General features: G+C 50.8%; 5 protein-coding genes across 5 annotated transcripts; 2 read left to right on the top strand and 3 right to left on the bottom strand.

Annotated features, from left to right (window-relative positions):
• Positions 1–1,106: 1,106 nt before the first annotated feature.
• On the top strand, positions 1,107–3,492 carry CDV56_104309 (phosphate-sensing transcription factor PHO4; the record flags this gene model as incomplete). The annotated part of the gene is made up of 3 exons (XM_026757928.1): positions 1,107–1,733; positions 1,816–2,854; positions 2,924–3,492. 3 exons carry the CDS (start codon positions 1,107–1,109, stop codon positions 3,490–3,492), a joined length of 2,235 nt encoding a protein of 744 aa, XP_026612444.1.
• Positions 3,493–4,191: 699 nt separating this feature from the next.
• On the bottom strand, positions 4,192–6,349 carry RPC82 (putative DNA directed RNA polymerase III subunit Rpc82; the record flags this gene model as incomplete). Its single annotated transcript, XM_026757644.1, has 4 exons — positions 4,192–5,202; positions 5,268–6,098; positions 6,210–6,266; positions 6,338–6,349. 4 exons carry the CDS (start codon positions 6,347–6,349, stop codon positions 4,192–4,194), a joined length of 1,911 nt encoding a protein of 636 aa, XP_026612443.1.
• Positions 6,350–6,817: 468 nt separating this feature from the next.
• On the top strand, positions 6,818–8,426 carry CDV56_103830 (ubiquinol--cytochrome-c reductase subunit 2; the record flags this gene model as incomplete). The annotated part of the gene is made up of 4 exons (XM_026757449.1): positions 6,818–7,069; positions 7,157–7,331; positions 7,395–8,254; positions 8,331–8,426. 4 exons carry the CDS (start codon positions 6,818–6,820, stop codon positions 8,424–8,426), a joined length of 1,383 nt encoding a protein of 460 aa, XP_026612442.1.
• A 1,413-nt stretch (positions 8,427–9,839) lies between these two features.
• YHM2 (putative mitochondrial DNA replication protein (Yhm2)) lies at positions 9,840–11,014 on the bottom strand (the record flags this gene model as incomplete). The annotated part of the gene is made up of 5 exons (XM_026757176.1): positions 9,840–10,516; positions 10,585–10,681; positions 10,734–10,752; positions 10,823–10,847; positions 10,936–11,014. The coding sequence occupies 5 exons, from the start codon at positions 11,012–11,014 to the stop codon at positions 9,840–9,842; spliced, it is 897 nt and encodes a 298-aa protein (XP_026612441.1).
• A 1,103-nt stretch (positions 11,015–12,117) lies between these two features.
• On the bottom strand, positions 12,118–14,018 carry cit1 (citrate (Si)-synthase CIT1; the record flags this gene model as incomplete). Its single annotated transcript, XM_026756855.1, has 8 exons — positions 12,118–12,306; positions 12,375–12,675; positions 12,754–13,309; positions 13,360–13,420; positions 13,477–13,524; positions 13,604–13,688; positions 13,763–13,827; positions 13,899–14,018. 8 exons carry the CDS (start codon positions 14,016–14,018, stop codon positions 12,118–12,120), a joined length of 1,425 nt encoding a protein of 474 aa, XP_026612440.1.
• Positions 14,019–14,187: the final 169 nt, after the last annotated feature.

Here is a 14,187-nt window from a genome sequence, read left to right as displayed (position 1 = left end):
TCTTGTCCTCGTGGCTGGAGCTTAATTAGCGGAGAATCCTGATCTTTTGACGGTTGACCAGGGTTTTTTCTTCTTCATTTCTTTACCCTAGATGCTGATGATCATCAGTATCTACTATTAATATTACTATTTTGTAAATACCTACTTACTGTGCAGAAGGAGGCAGGTACCATAATAAAGTGGCTTGCAGGGTAACTCCCCAGTAAGAATCTTTCCAAGTACTCTGTACTTCATCCTACTGCTTCGTACTTTTTGTTTCGCTTACATCCGACAAATAATAATAGGTACAGTAGTAGTCCTCGGTACTGGTTGGCCTAATTAGATACTTGCCTTAGCTTGTGCTCTTGTTCATCCTCTGAGTTTTCAACATATATTATTCTTTTATTATTATTATTATATTACTGTGTATTATTTTCTCTTCTTTTCTTCTTTTCTTTTTTTCGTTTTATTTTCTCTTGATCGAAGCATTTGACTTTGGAGAAATCCTGAGCAGCTGAGCAGAACTAGTATTCTACTACTACTACTACCGTCTACCATAGTTAAATTCGGGCTCCATCTCTTTTTGTACCTTAGTTTTTACCCGGTCGCTTTTCCCTCTTTTCTTACGAAATACGGTCACCTTAGCCTGGTAGTTCTTGGTACCTCGTAGCAGTCTCTTTTTCCACACCCCACATCTCTTCCTCCTTCTCATTCTCTCGCATTTGTCGATTTCATCGATTCCTCTTTCACTTCTCTACCCATGATCAATCTAGAATCCTACCGTTATGCATGCCAATTCGTTCTGTTGAAAACTTGACAGCCTTGTCATCTCCGACCTGCTGTTCGCCGGAACAGAGTCCTTCCTCCATTTTGTCCCACTTTCCTTATCACTAGGTACATTGCGATCCCAGGCTCTCTTCACTCTTTTCCCCTCGGTGAATGGTCAGGTCCCGATTCGGCGTTGCTTGACTTCATCGTCAGTCTTCTGCACTTTCTGACTTAGAGAAAAGACATCGATCTTTTCCAAAGCGAACCCAAGGAAAACCAGCCGGAAAAGACTCGAGACGGAATCAGCCGAAGTAGATCACAATCGCTTTTCTGCACTGCACCTGCTGTACCGACCCATTATGGACCAGGACAACTCGATGGCATGGCCGGGGTCCCTTCAGGAACAATCGCTCATGGCGGCCTCTGGCGAAGATGAATTCACCAATTTTCTGGAGTTTGGAATGCATTTCCCCGATCTGGAGGGGCACGGACCAGGCGAGCGACAGCTACAACCTTCTCGTTCTCTTCCCGCCTCGGTGTCGATGATGCCTACGACCACTGCTGAGCAGGAACAACTGGTCCGCATGGAGACCGACTCCCTTCCCGGCGCTCACTCGTCGTCGTCCTACAACAATCGCATCATGAGCGATTTCTCGTTCGATCTTTCCAGCCACAACCAGCCATCTCAATCTCAGGGTCAAATTCCCTCGTCCTACACCAGTGCTCCTGTAACCCCGGCCTTCTACAACCAGGAACTTGCACAGCCTCAGATGTTCCATCATCCTCAACAACCGCCGCAGAAGCAGCTGCAGCAACCAACCCATCATGGACTGCCGACCTCGCAACCCTACATTCCCCACGGCCAATCGGTCATTCCCCCTACTCCGAACAGTATTGAGCTTCAGGGTAATGCAGCACGATATCCGCCACAGGTGGATGAGAACCACGAATTGTACGACCGATATCCTCGCATGAACGAAGAGCAGGTGAGACTAAACCCACCCGATGCGTCCGGCGCTCATTGTGATCGGATCGCACAGGCTAATGCATGCACCCGCATTGACACAGGCACTCTACACTCCCCTCGTCTCTCCCGCCATGACACCGTTAGAAACTCAATTCCGACTGCCCGAGTACACGATTCCCGGAGAGTATTTTACCCCCCTCACCTCTCCAGCTCTTGAGGCTCAGAACTCCAACGGCAATGGCTATCCGTTCCAGTCGGTGTCCGAGGTCGGTTTTCTGCACTCTCCTGCCGACGCGATCCCCGGCTCTTCTGCACCTTCCTCCCCTGGCTTGATGAGGAAACATCGTCGTCGGCCATCGACCACTAAATCTTTTTCCTCACGCGCCAAGAAACAACAATCGCCATCTGTACGCCCGCAGACACGAAAGAAGTCAATGCTGAATCTCAACTCCGATGAAGTTCTCAACGGCCTCAGCCAAGATCAAGGAGTCTCCAAAATACTGCCTCATGGTGTGAGTGGGCTTCGTCAGAGCAGCAATGAGAGCTCCGACCAAGATTCCGTATCGCCGGAACCCCTTTCTGAACCATTGATGCCGCCGCCTGCCCTGCCCCCTGCGCGAAAGTCTCCCGCCATAGTGCCACAAGCAGATCAGTCGCAAACTAGCGCTCCTGCAACCCCTGCAATGCTGATGCGGCTTCAACGGCCGCAGCCCGCCGAGAATCCAACCGGTCAATTCAATGGCCAAGCAAGGCTCGTATCAACAGAATCTTATGACGACGTCATGGAGGATGTTATGCTCCCGGAAGCTGCCACCCCGGCGACACAGCTCTCTCGACCTCAAGTTGCACGAATTGATACCGCCATTAACACAGGCTCGGCCACGCCGGTTACATCAGCGAGTATCACGCCGTCGTTGGAGCCAAAATCAGCACCAGTTATCGATCGGAATCCTGGCTCCATTGCGCCGAGCCCGCGCACGATGGCCATGCCTTCTCCTAGCGGACCTATCGCGAAGAAGTCGGAAACCCCTAAGCTTGGTCCTATGGGGAGGAAACGGCAGAGCCTGAGCTCGACGCACGCCAGTCCTAATTTGCGGCCCAAGATCAGTCCTAGCATTCAGCCCTTGGTGCGCGGCGAAGGTAAGCCATGTCATCTGCCCTGCTGCTGTTTCTATGATCGACACTGACCGGGATTACGTATCTTTGCAGGCATTTCAAGCGAGACCTCGGCTCTATACTTGGCGTCCAAATCTAACTATCAGCATATTCTGGACGGAACTCTACTACCTGGTGTCTCATATCCCGAAACTTTGGCTGAGAATCTCAGTTCAAAGAGAACGAATCACAAGCTCGCAGAGCAAGGCCGCAGAAACCGAATCAACAACGCCCTCAAGGAAATCGAGTCTCTGATTCCATCGGCGTTCATTCAGATGAAGCACGCCAAAGAAAGTGTGTCCGGTCATGCCAAAGGTGACAAGGAGAAAGAGAAAGAAAAAGAAAAAGAAAAGGCCGGGGCACAAACAATCAGCAAAGCCAGTACCGTGGAACTGGCTATTGACTATATCAAGGCCTTGAAACAGGAATTGGAAGAAACGAAAGGAAAGCTAGTCGTTGCTGAGGCTCGATTAGGAGAGAATGGCGCCGCGAAGGATGAAGGCTGCAAAGCGGCAACGGTATCCCCACCAGAAGACGGGAACACGAAGAGCTCCAATGGGACACAGGGCTCTAGTCTGGCAGAGGCCGCTGTTGCTAGCACGGAAGCTACCGGCGCTACATAGTCCCGCATGGGACTTGATCGCCAAAGAAAACTTTTACATCCTGCCTACCAGCTGCTGGGGGAGCATGATCACGCGGTATGGGTTACGAAGCAAACCTGTTAGCAACGCAATGGGCTTAGACATGCCAGGAGGAAACGAAATAATGGTTCGAACAGTACAACCACCTGTATAGTGACACTACCTGGAGTTCATCATTCGTCGACCGCGGATGGGCGTTATCTTTTGTCATCTGGTGTGGCTTTTGTCTGAGTATGGTTGTCGGGCGTGCGTTGATTGCTCTTCTTCATAGGTGCTTCCACATGAGCTACCTCTCTTTACACTGTCTTTCGGTCTGCCCAGACCATTCTACCATTTTACTGTAGATCTAGGTTGTCACCTGTGCTTTGTTTCATGTATCTAGACTCGTGTTCTCTTTTGTATTCCTACTTCAATCGAGATGGGTAATCAAACAAACAATTAAAGCCTTCCTCGAAGCATATAATTTGACCGGAATGTATGCGCAGTGGTGAACTCCAGTTCGTACGCAGTTGGTGTTCTGACTCCGTTGTCTATCCCGCAGATGCCCTCAGCGGGACAGGCGACTTTACAGTAGATTTGCGAGTAAGACGATTCTATTCGCCATGCAATTGACATGTTCTGCAAGATGACTTCTTCCATTCATGTCTCGTGGGATGATCATTGTAATCATTTAAATTCAGCTTAGTAGTCTCTCATCACAGCAACCATCTCATCCAGGCGCGCCACCTCGCCTAATAACAACGCCTCTTTGGCCCTCCACTGCTCCAGAAGCACCAATTCGGGTTCAGATAGATACCGCTGCTCGTTGCCCTTGACATCACTCCGCTCCGTCTTCTCCAAGAACTCCTTTAGCCGGCTACGCTCGAACCTCAGGCGCTGCAGACACCGTGACATGGCCTTGTACGTGTCCTGCAGCACACTGTTGCAGATACGGTCAGGGTCGTAGTACCAGAGGTAGATTGTGCGTGATGGCTGTCGCTGAGCGTCCCGTGGCACTTCTTGCAGGTCGACGAATCCGCCTGCTTGCATGCTCGCAAGAACTTGCCGCAGGTCCTTGAAGGGGAGCAGACTGATTTCTTGGAGTCGCTTCTCGTCTAGCTTGCCCTTGGCATGGAGAACTCGGACCACCCGCAACGCAACATCACCGTACCGAGCCTCGATCATCCGCTCCAGTTCGAGGTGGCGGAGCTTTCGTGCCAGATGACGGAACTCTACTGTCCAGGTGATGAGGCCCGAAACCATGCGTTTGGATGTGAGGTTGTGAGGTGGCTGTGCCAAAAGAGAAAGGTGTTGGTCGATTTCAAAAGTGCGATTACCTCCAGAAAACAGTCCATTCGCCCCTTCGTGACTTGCTCCATTAACATCACCTTCCAAGGACCGTTTCCCACGTCTGCCATCTGGCTGCGAGGTATCCATCGGACCCGTAGAACCAGAAAGGTCAAGCCGTGGGTCGACGTCCTCAGCTACTGCACTGAGTGCTATCGGCACAGAGTACTGCTCTCCCTCTTCCCCCTCGCGAGGTATCTCGACAGTGTCTCGGCACTGATGGGTCTGGTACTCAATGCGTCGAAGTAGGCATTCATATACTTCAGCTGTTGCTGACGACACATCCTGCTCAGCTAATTCTATGAAGCGGCGATTTCGTAGTGCGACATCGAGCTTGTTATAGTTGACTCGGACAACCAACCCAGCCTAAGTGTCACAGCCTCGTTAGCTCTCCCGTCCAGATACTATGCCATGTCATTTGAAGCACTCACCTCCATTGGAGTTGTATCGTAGCCCATTTCTTCATCCGACCATTCGTCCTCCTCTTCCTCATCCTGCTCATCATTTTCATCGACGCTGGCAAAATCGACTCGGGATTTTTTGTTGGGCTTGTCAGCCCTCCGTGAACTGTGTTTGCGCTTGGCGCCTCTGGGAACCCCTTGGACTACCAGACCGCGGGTCAGGTCCCCGTCGGTTCTCTCCTTGAGCAATTCAAGCGTTCCTTCTATGACTGCCTCCTCTAGCCTCTTGCCCTTCAATGCCTTGATCTCTGGTTTAGATCTTATGACTCGCTCTGCATCGAGGATATTGTCTGCATGGCTCTGAAATTGTGCCTCTCTAACACGGATGATATAACCATGGGCCGCTAGGTCTTTCAACGTCGGGTGAAGAAGCTCAGGTTGTTCGTTGGTGTGTTCTCCGTTGAGTCCATTCGATTGTTCCTCCTCTTCCTCATATTCGGCATGCTCTTCAGGAACGCCATTGGCCTTGTCTGCCCCTGATGTCAATTCTGGCAAAGTCTCCAGGTAGCTCACTTGGGCATGTCCGAGATACATGATGGCAGACATGACGGTCGCCGCATACTTGCCCAGTCGTTCCTCCACAAACTCCAGAATCTTTCCAGACCGAACGAGATAGTATGCAGACTGCATATTGACTTCATAATACGTCACGCCGTCATCGTAGGAGGTGTAATGGTAGACAAGATGCTGCTGAATCATAGCAGCGAGTGCGGGGAGAAGCTGACGATTTGGAAGTTCGGAATAAGCCTTGAGGCGAGGCAGGTTGAGGCGATCATAGCGCGAAAGTGTCGCGAATATGCGCTGATTTTCAGACAGAAAGAGATCAGCACATCAGGTCATTTAATCGTTTATCCAACCCCCAGTACTCCAGTCATATTTCTCAAGCCAATATGTCCTGGGGCGGAAACGTACCCCGAATAGCTCCCCAAAGTTGTCTTCTACCAGAAGCTGACATAGCTCCGCAGCATACTATACCATAGCCAAATTAGCAGCTGACGCGCAATGGATTCAGTGGTCGAGCTCAGTCGTCTGTCGCATACTTGGGAGGTCATTTTTCAAGCTTCCCAGTGAAGCTGGCAACTTTCGAGTTTTCAGGAGGAATAAACCAACATCACCGAATTAATAGCATAAGACAAATATAAGAAGTGATATACGTTCAGATCTGAAATAAGAACTTGCTTAAAGAGCTCATGGATCTTTTTCGAATCATATACACCGTTCTGTTACTTTTCTCTTATCGCATGCCTTTAAACAATCACGTGTATTAATATCACCTGATCTCACCTGACACGGAGAGCGAGGAAAAGCCGGTTCCGCCCGCACTCGTCATTTGGGCCAATCAGCAAACGAGTAATCAAGACGCCGGCATCTTGAAGCTTTTCAGACATCGTTCCCAACCCGTCCATCAACAGACAGCCAGCCTTCTTGTGCTCTTCCCCCTCTCGACCTCACCAATTGCTGTCAAGCCTTCCGGCTTCCTACGTCTCCTCCTTCTCGTTCGATATTCCGCACATGCGATAATGCTGTCGCGGTCTACCCTCAGCCGAAATGCGCCCCGTGCGCTCTCTGCTGCCGGCGCCAGCAGTCGTCGCAGCATGGCCTCTGCTGCGACTCCCGGCCTTCAGTACGATGTCTCTGAGTCTGCCGGTGTGAAGGTCGCCAACAGAGAGGTTGCAGGCCCAACCGGCACCCTGGCGTTGGTGGCAAAGGCCGGTTCCCGTTACCAGCCCTTCCCTGGCTTCTCCGACGCTCTCGAATTCTTCGCCTTCAAGGTTGGTTTTTATGGCTCGTTTGCAGTCCTTGCTACCAATCAATGTAAATTAGGATGATCTCTAACGGTTTCTGCTTTCAATTGACAGTCTACACTCAAACGGTCGGCGTTGCGGATCACTCGGGAGGTTGAACTGCTGGGCGGTGAAGTTTCCTCGACACATTCGCGTGAGAACGTCGTTCTCAAGGCCAAGTTCCTCTCAAAAGATCTCCCTTACTTTGCCGAGCTTTTGGCGGAGGTCGCTTCCCAGACAAAGTTTGCAGGTACGTTGACGGCTGTAGTCAGTCACTACTTCCAATGGGATATTGGCTGACTCGAAACCTCAGCCCACGAGTTGAATGAGCTCGTCTACAACCTCATCAAGTACAGACAGCAAGCCCTTGCCGCCGATGCCGAGAGCGTTGCCTCTGACGCTGCCCACGCTCTTGCCTTCCACCGCGGTCTGGGTGAGAACATTACTCCCTCCGCCACTGGTCCTTTCGAAAAGTACCTCTCCGCCGAGGCCATCGCCGAGTTTGCCAAGGACGCCTATGCTAAATCTAACATCGCCATCGTTGGCAGCGGCTCCACCTCCGCTGAGGTGTCCAGGTGGGTTGGTGAGTTCTTCAAGGAGCTCCCCAGCGCTGGCAGTTCTAGCCAGTTCAAAGTGCAGCCCAACACTGCCTCCAAGTACTACGGTGGCGAACAGCGTATCGCTTCCAAGGCCGGCAACGCCGTTGTGATTGCCTTCCCTGGCTCTAGTGCCTTTGGCACATCTGGCTACAAGCCTGAAGCTTCCGTTCTTGCTGCCCTCCTCGGCGGTGAGTCTTCCATCAAGTGGACTCCTGGCTTCTCTCTCCTTGCCAAGGCCACCCAGGGTTTCTCTCATGTCCGTGTCGCGACCAAGAACAACGCCTACTCCGACGCCGGTCTCTTCACCATTACAGTCTCTGGAAAGGCCGACCAGGTTGCTGCCGCCAGCAAGAACGTGGTCGACGTTCTCAAGAAGACGGCTGCCGGTGAGATTGCCGGTGACGAAATTAAGAAGGCTGTTGCTTTGGCCAAGTTCCGTGCTCTCGAGTCGGCTCAAACCCTCGAGACCGGCCTTGAGGCCACTGGTGCTGCCCTGATCAACGGCAGCAAGCCCTACCAGATTGGCGAGGTTGCCCAGGGCTTCGACAGCGTCACTGAGGCGCAGGTCAAGGATGTAAGTCTTTTCTCCTCCCCTACTCTCGGCATACTTTGGGACAAGGTCGCCTGGCTAACTCATCTTCCTTCTCTAGGCCGCCAAATCTTTCCTCTCTGGCAAGGCTTCCGTTGCCGCTGTTGGAGACCTCTTCCAGCTTCCTTACGGCGAGGACCTCGGTCTGACCGTTTAAAGTGTATACATTACATGTTAGACTGACTTGGAAAAAGCGTCCTCTCCTGTTCTTATGTGTCTAGATCAATCTTCGCAGATATTCTCCTTTGTGATGTGGCTGTAGTTGTGTGACTGTAATACAATTGTACCTTATGCCATCCAGTGCCTTCCGAGTATCATAGGCCGTCTTAAACCTGATAATCCTCCTCTGAACCCTGTTTTGAGGCTGGAGAAAAGGCACAGTATCCTTTCAAATCTCTAAACACGTTTTCGATCAGCGGCAATGTGATTGACAAAGCATGGCTTTGCTGCAGGCACCAAGTCTGGCGATTCGGTTATACATCAACCCCTACAGATAGATGAGCGTCATTTCATTCTGAGAACCTCGCTCTCGTTATGATGCTATACAGACATCGTCCCATCGTATGTTGTCGGAGCTATAGGTTTTAAAAAGACTTGTTGCCGAATCAGGAAATGGTCCTTCAGGATGAGTTCATCTGTCTCCTTGGCTTTCGCCCGAAGTATATCCTAAAAGAAGTCCAGGACAACTTGCTGGTAAATGAAGACACCGTAGGTTTGCATATGCTACTAGGGTTAGTAAGCAGGATACTGTTCACTAAGTTATCTGTCAGTCAAGTTACAGTGTGTGTCTCCATCCAGTTCAAATAAACTCGTAGAACTTCATTTGCATGTGTTATATTCATGTTCTAAGCTGAATGTCATGACCGTTGAAAGATGCCATTATATGAAGGTATCTCCATTTGAAAGTTTAATGATTGCAACAACTGCAGAGCTGCCAGAACTGATATATCTTTTGCTGTTCATAAAGCCTCGCTATCTATTTCTTTAACAGCAGACAGCTTCTAAACTAGAATTCATCCGAGAACAGGAAAGCAGGAGAAATAAGCCCGAAGGTATCTATAGTCTGACTCAAGGCTTACGACCATGGTAGCAGATCGGGGGCAATATTATAGATTTCTTGATAAGTCTAAGGAGGACCATTCTGAGTCCAAACTGTTACTATTTACATCACTCATCATGAATGACTTGAACCTAGCTCCAGAACGAGCGGTGAACGGGGTGCGCACGGAGGCTAAACAGCTATGCCTGCTAGCTCCTCCGATCAAGTCCGTACAGAGTCCAATAAAATATGTGATCGGACTATATCTCTTCCGCCATCTGATTCAGACCGCGCATACTGCATAGTAGAAGGGTGTTTCAAACCTTCTCTAGTGCTTAGCGGTGACTTTCTCGCCTGTCAGTTTTTCGACTGCTTCCTTGGCCCTGTTTCGGTGCAACGGAGACCCACAAGTTAGCCCGGTATCGCTCCTCGGCGTCACATGAAGATCGTAACGGAAAGCCCAGGAAGTGAAATTCCAAGAAAGGAAAAAGAGCAACAGAAGGGAAGGGACAAAGAAACGCCCAAGTCAACTTACATATCACCAAGAGCAACCATGCAGACGGTCTGCCAGATTCCAAGACCAATACGAGGAGTAACACCGCGGTAAAGACCCTTGATACCGTTCGTCTCGTAAATGTACTTGAAGGTCTTCCCAACAGTCAGGTTCTTGGGTCGGTTGGGGTCTTCAGTCTTGCTTTGCATCTCGACCCGGATGACTTCAATGGGCTGGTTCCATGCGGAGAGACCACCTCCCAGGCCAGAGGCAAGGACCTTTTCGATGGCGCTCAGTTTTTGACTCTCGTCCTTGTTGGTCACCTTACGGATAGCGGTCTCCGCCAGACGGGAGAGACCAAAGCGAGAACCCCAGTTCGTGGTTTGGCGAATAGCCACCGCGTTCACACCGCGGTTGATACCACGAATACCTTCCTTACGGTAGATATCCATGAAGGTAGCAAATGTACTCGGGGGCTTAACACCCTGAGCAGCCATCTTGTGCTGGGTGATCTCAACCGTCTTCATGCAGGTACAGAAACCCATGGTCGCATATGCTTGCGCAACACCACCCGTCATACCTCCAGCAATACCTGCCAGGAAGTCGGGGGCACCAAGCACCCTGGCACGAAATTCCGCCTCGGACGCGACGAACAGGAGGACAGCGCCTTTGGTGGAGGCCTCAATCCAGGCCCACGGAATGAGACCTTGATAATCTGTGGGATCATCCCGCATCAGTTGTTGCACCCCACACCATCGGAACGCGGGTAAAAGGGTCACTCACAACCGAGGATCCCGCCACGACCCCATATCCGCGCCATAGCGCCGGCGAAGCTGTCGCCTCGGTTGGCAGCCATGGTCGTCTTGATCACTTCCAGTGGCTGGAAAATTGTAAGCGAAAGACATCAAGCTCTGAAAGACAATGAAATATACCTGTCCCAAAGTGGTGACCCTGCGTTGCCCATTAGACCTCAACTCACAATTTCGGATCAAACGGAGAGAAGGTAATGGGAGAAACTTACTCGAACATGTTCAAGCCTGCACCGACTATTTTTCCAGCAAAAATTAGAATCTGATCATTTGACTACAAGACTTGCTGGTGTTGCGTATGATCCATAACGGGGAAGAGACATACGTAGCAGATTGCTGAACTTGACAGGCTTCTTCTCGAGAGTACGGCCGGCAGAGGCCTTCTCAGCAGTAGCGGTTGACATCTCTGACCTTGGGTAGCACTGAAAGGGGCCCTGACCAAGGGATGTAGGGGGCTTCGTCGCCTAAGGGATCACGAGAAAATAAGAACTGTTCGCGAGCGAAACGCGCTGTCAAAGTCGAGCGGAATAAGGAAGCTCCGTCGGATAAGGTTGATGATGGAGATGGAGATGGGGGTGGGAGTGAATCGGAATTTGAGCCAGTGGGCAGAACAACTTTAATTGACAAGACAACAGAAGAATGGTAGAAGAAGGGGGGGGGAGGGAAGTTATAAAGCAGTAGAGGAAGGGGGAACAAGGTCAGCCTGTTGCTCTGAGTATGAGTCCTACACTGTACTTCGTAGTACGTGACGGACTAGTAGTCACTTTGTTGGCCTCAGGCCTGATTCCTCCCCCCCCCTTCTTTCCCCCCCTCAAAAACCACAGGAACGGCACACAAGGTGGATCTGCTACCACAACAACGATAAATGGCCATTCCTATTTCCTGCCTATTTTCGGCGGATTGGGGAAACACTAAGCCATATCAAGCTACTATCGGGCCATTTGGTGCACTAGACCCATTGCGGGCCGGCGGTGTGATTTGGCCCGAGGACGTATCGGATTTGAGTGGCCGTTGGGCATTCTGGAGCCACGGAGCAAACCGGGCGCTCCCAACATCAATCATCAACACTCATGTACCGATGTACGGAGTAGGCTATGGTTGAGAGGTCAAATCTTCGTCGTCCAGTAAGGTACCTTATCATTTGCCCGTGATTATTAGGTCCCTTTGATCGGCAACTGGCATACTTATGTTCACCTCGATATCTCGATATATCGGATATTTCACTCGGTTCCTCAAAGAAAAAAAATTTCTTGCTTTTTTTTTTAAAATAAGAAAAGGCGGATCTTTATAAGTACTTCCTAGATAGATTCGAATCGACGTGAATTGCAATCGCTTTCCGCTCGAACCTAAATCCTATCATACAATAATCAAAGAAAGCCCGCGATACTCGGCACGTCCAGTCTAGTGCAACCAAAGATGGGAAAAATAATACAAATTGCTCTACTTAATCATAAATCGAAGAAGATGAATCCCCGCCCGCTTTTTTCATGTCATCTCAAGAGGGAATTTACAGCTTAGCACCAACGAGCTTGGCGTAGGCCTCAGTGCTGAAACTCTTGGGGCGCTCAATGGGTGCACCGAGAGCACGGTCGATGATCAGCTGGGGCAGGACACCGAGGGCACGGGAGACACCGAACAGGACAGTGTAGTAGTTGGCCTCGGTCAGGCCGTAGTACTGCAGAAGAACACCAGAGTGCTAAAAATGGATCAGTCTACCGTGGTCGCCCGCATTATTGAAACAATCTTGAGAAGGGAGGAACTTACGGCATCAACGTTGGGGTAGGGGTTCTTGGTCTTGCCATGCTCGGTCAGGACACCAGGAGCAATCTTGTAGACCTGGCTGACCAGCTTGAACATGGGGTCATCGGGAAGCTTGCGGAGAGCAAACTCGCGCTGAGAGACGTAGCGAGGATCGGTCTTACGAAGGACGGCGTGGCCATAGCCAGGAACAACCTGGCCGGCGTTCAGGGTGGACCAAAGGTAATCCTTGATGGCCTGGTCGCTGAGGTCGTTGCCAATGCTCTTCTTCATCTTAGTGAGCCAGTTGAGCACTTCCTGGTTGGCCCTGTTGGAGAAAGAACATAATTATTAGCAAAAACGATATTTCTTCTCGGAGATCGAGTTCACACCCGGGGCCGCTTACAATCCGTGGAGAGGACCAGCCAATCCATTGAGACCAGCAGCAAGAGAGAGCATGGGCGAGCTCAGAGCACTGCCAACGAGGTGGGTAGTGTGGGCGCTGACGTTTCCACCCTCGTGATCGGAGTGGATGGTCAGGTACAGGCGCATAAGCTCAACAAAGTCCTTGTTGTCACCGAAGCCGAGCTGGTTAGCCAAGTTGAAGGAGTAGTCCTTGTCCTTCTGGATAGCAGCGACCTTGCCGTCCTTGAAGACATTGCGGTAGATCTTGGACGCAATGGTGGGGAGCTTGGCAATGAGATCCATGGAGTCTTCGAAAGTGTAGTTCCAGTAGTCCTTCTTGTTGAGACCCTTGGCGTAGGCCTTGGCAAAGGCAGACTCGTGCTCCAGAGCGGTAACGGCCAGGGAGAACTGAGCCATGGGGTGGAGAGTGCTGGGGCAGCGGTCGATAAGCTCCTCGATGAACTTGGGAAGGTCGGAGCGAGCAGCCCACTCGGCAGACAGGTCGCGAACCTGCTGCTCGGAGGGGATCTCACCGGTCAGCAGTAGCCAGAAGAGACCTGAGGATTTTTAGCGCAAGCTTTGTGTAACATTATCCGGATTCTTGTACCTTCAGGAAGGGGCTCCTCGCCGCCGGGTGCCTTGGGAAGAAGCTTCTGGCACTCAGGGATCTTTCTGAAAGTGAGTATGCGCTGATCACGAAATGACACCACCAATGAGGGCCTACCGTGTAACCTCTGAAACGAATACCCTCCTCGGAGTCCAGAACGGAGCCCTGGAAAATAGAGTTAACTGGTGTTCTAGAAATCTCATCACCAAAGGGGAGGGAAGAAAAAAAAGCTCCGTGAACCTACCTCCCAAACGAGGCACTTCACACCACGGGCACCACCGTAAGCCTGGTCGAGAGTAACCTCGCCGATGACCTTGCTACCATGCTCTCTGTAAAGAATCGCTCACTTGATTAGCACTCGCTGTATGGTAGGTAGCAATTTAGAATACGGATGTGCGCCTACTTTCTGAGCTTCTTGACCTTCTCGATCTCACCGGGAAGCTTATCGGCGAACGTCTCCTTGAGGGACTAAAAGAAGAAGCTCAATCAGTAAAGAAAGCTCGATACATGACAATTGAACCCGAACAAGCGTCACGAACCTTGGCCTTGCCAGTAGAATAGCAACGCAAGCCGTTGAAGGCAGCGGACTGCACGGCAGGCTTAGCCGTGATAGAGGTGGAACGAAGAGCGAAGGTTCCGAGTCTCATTGTGGAAGCCATCTTGTATCAAACAACTTTTTGAAGTTGAATGTTTGGTATGGGAAGGAAAAGAGGGTATATCAGGGATACTGGTGTAGAAAAGGAGAGGTCAAAAGAAGGAAGTGTTCGAAAGTTGAGGGAGAAGCTCTTTTGCGGCCCTTTTTTCCATCTGACCGTATTGGTACAGCCG

This window comes from Aspergillus thermomutatus (genome assembly GCF_002237265.1).
Source record: "Aspergillus thermomutatus strain HMR AF 39 chromosome Unknown NODE_172, whole genome shotgun sequence".
Taxonomy (NCBI): Eukaryota; Fungi; Ascomycota; class Eurotiomycetes; order Eurotiales; family Aspergillaceae; genus Aspergillus; species Aspergillus thermomutatus.
This window is presented reverse-complemented; position numbering and strand designations above follow the sequence as displayed.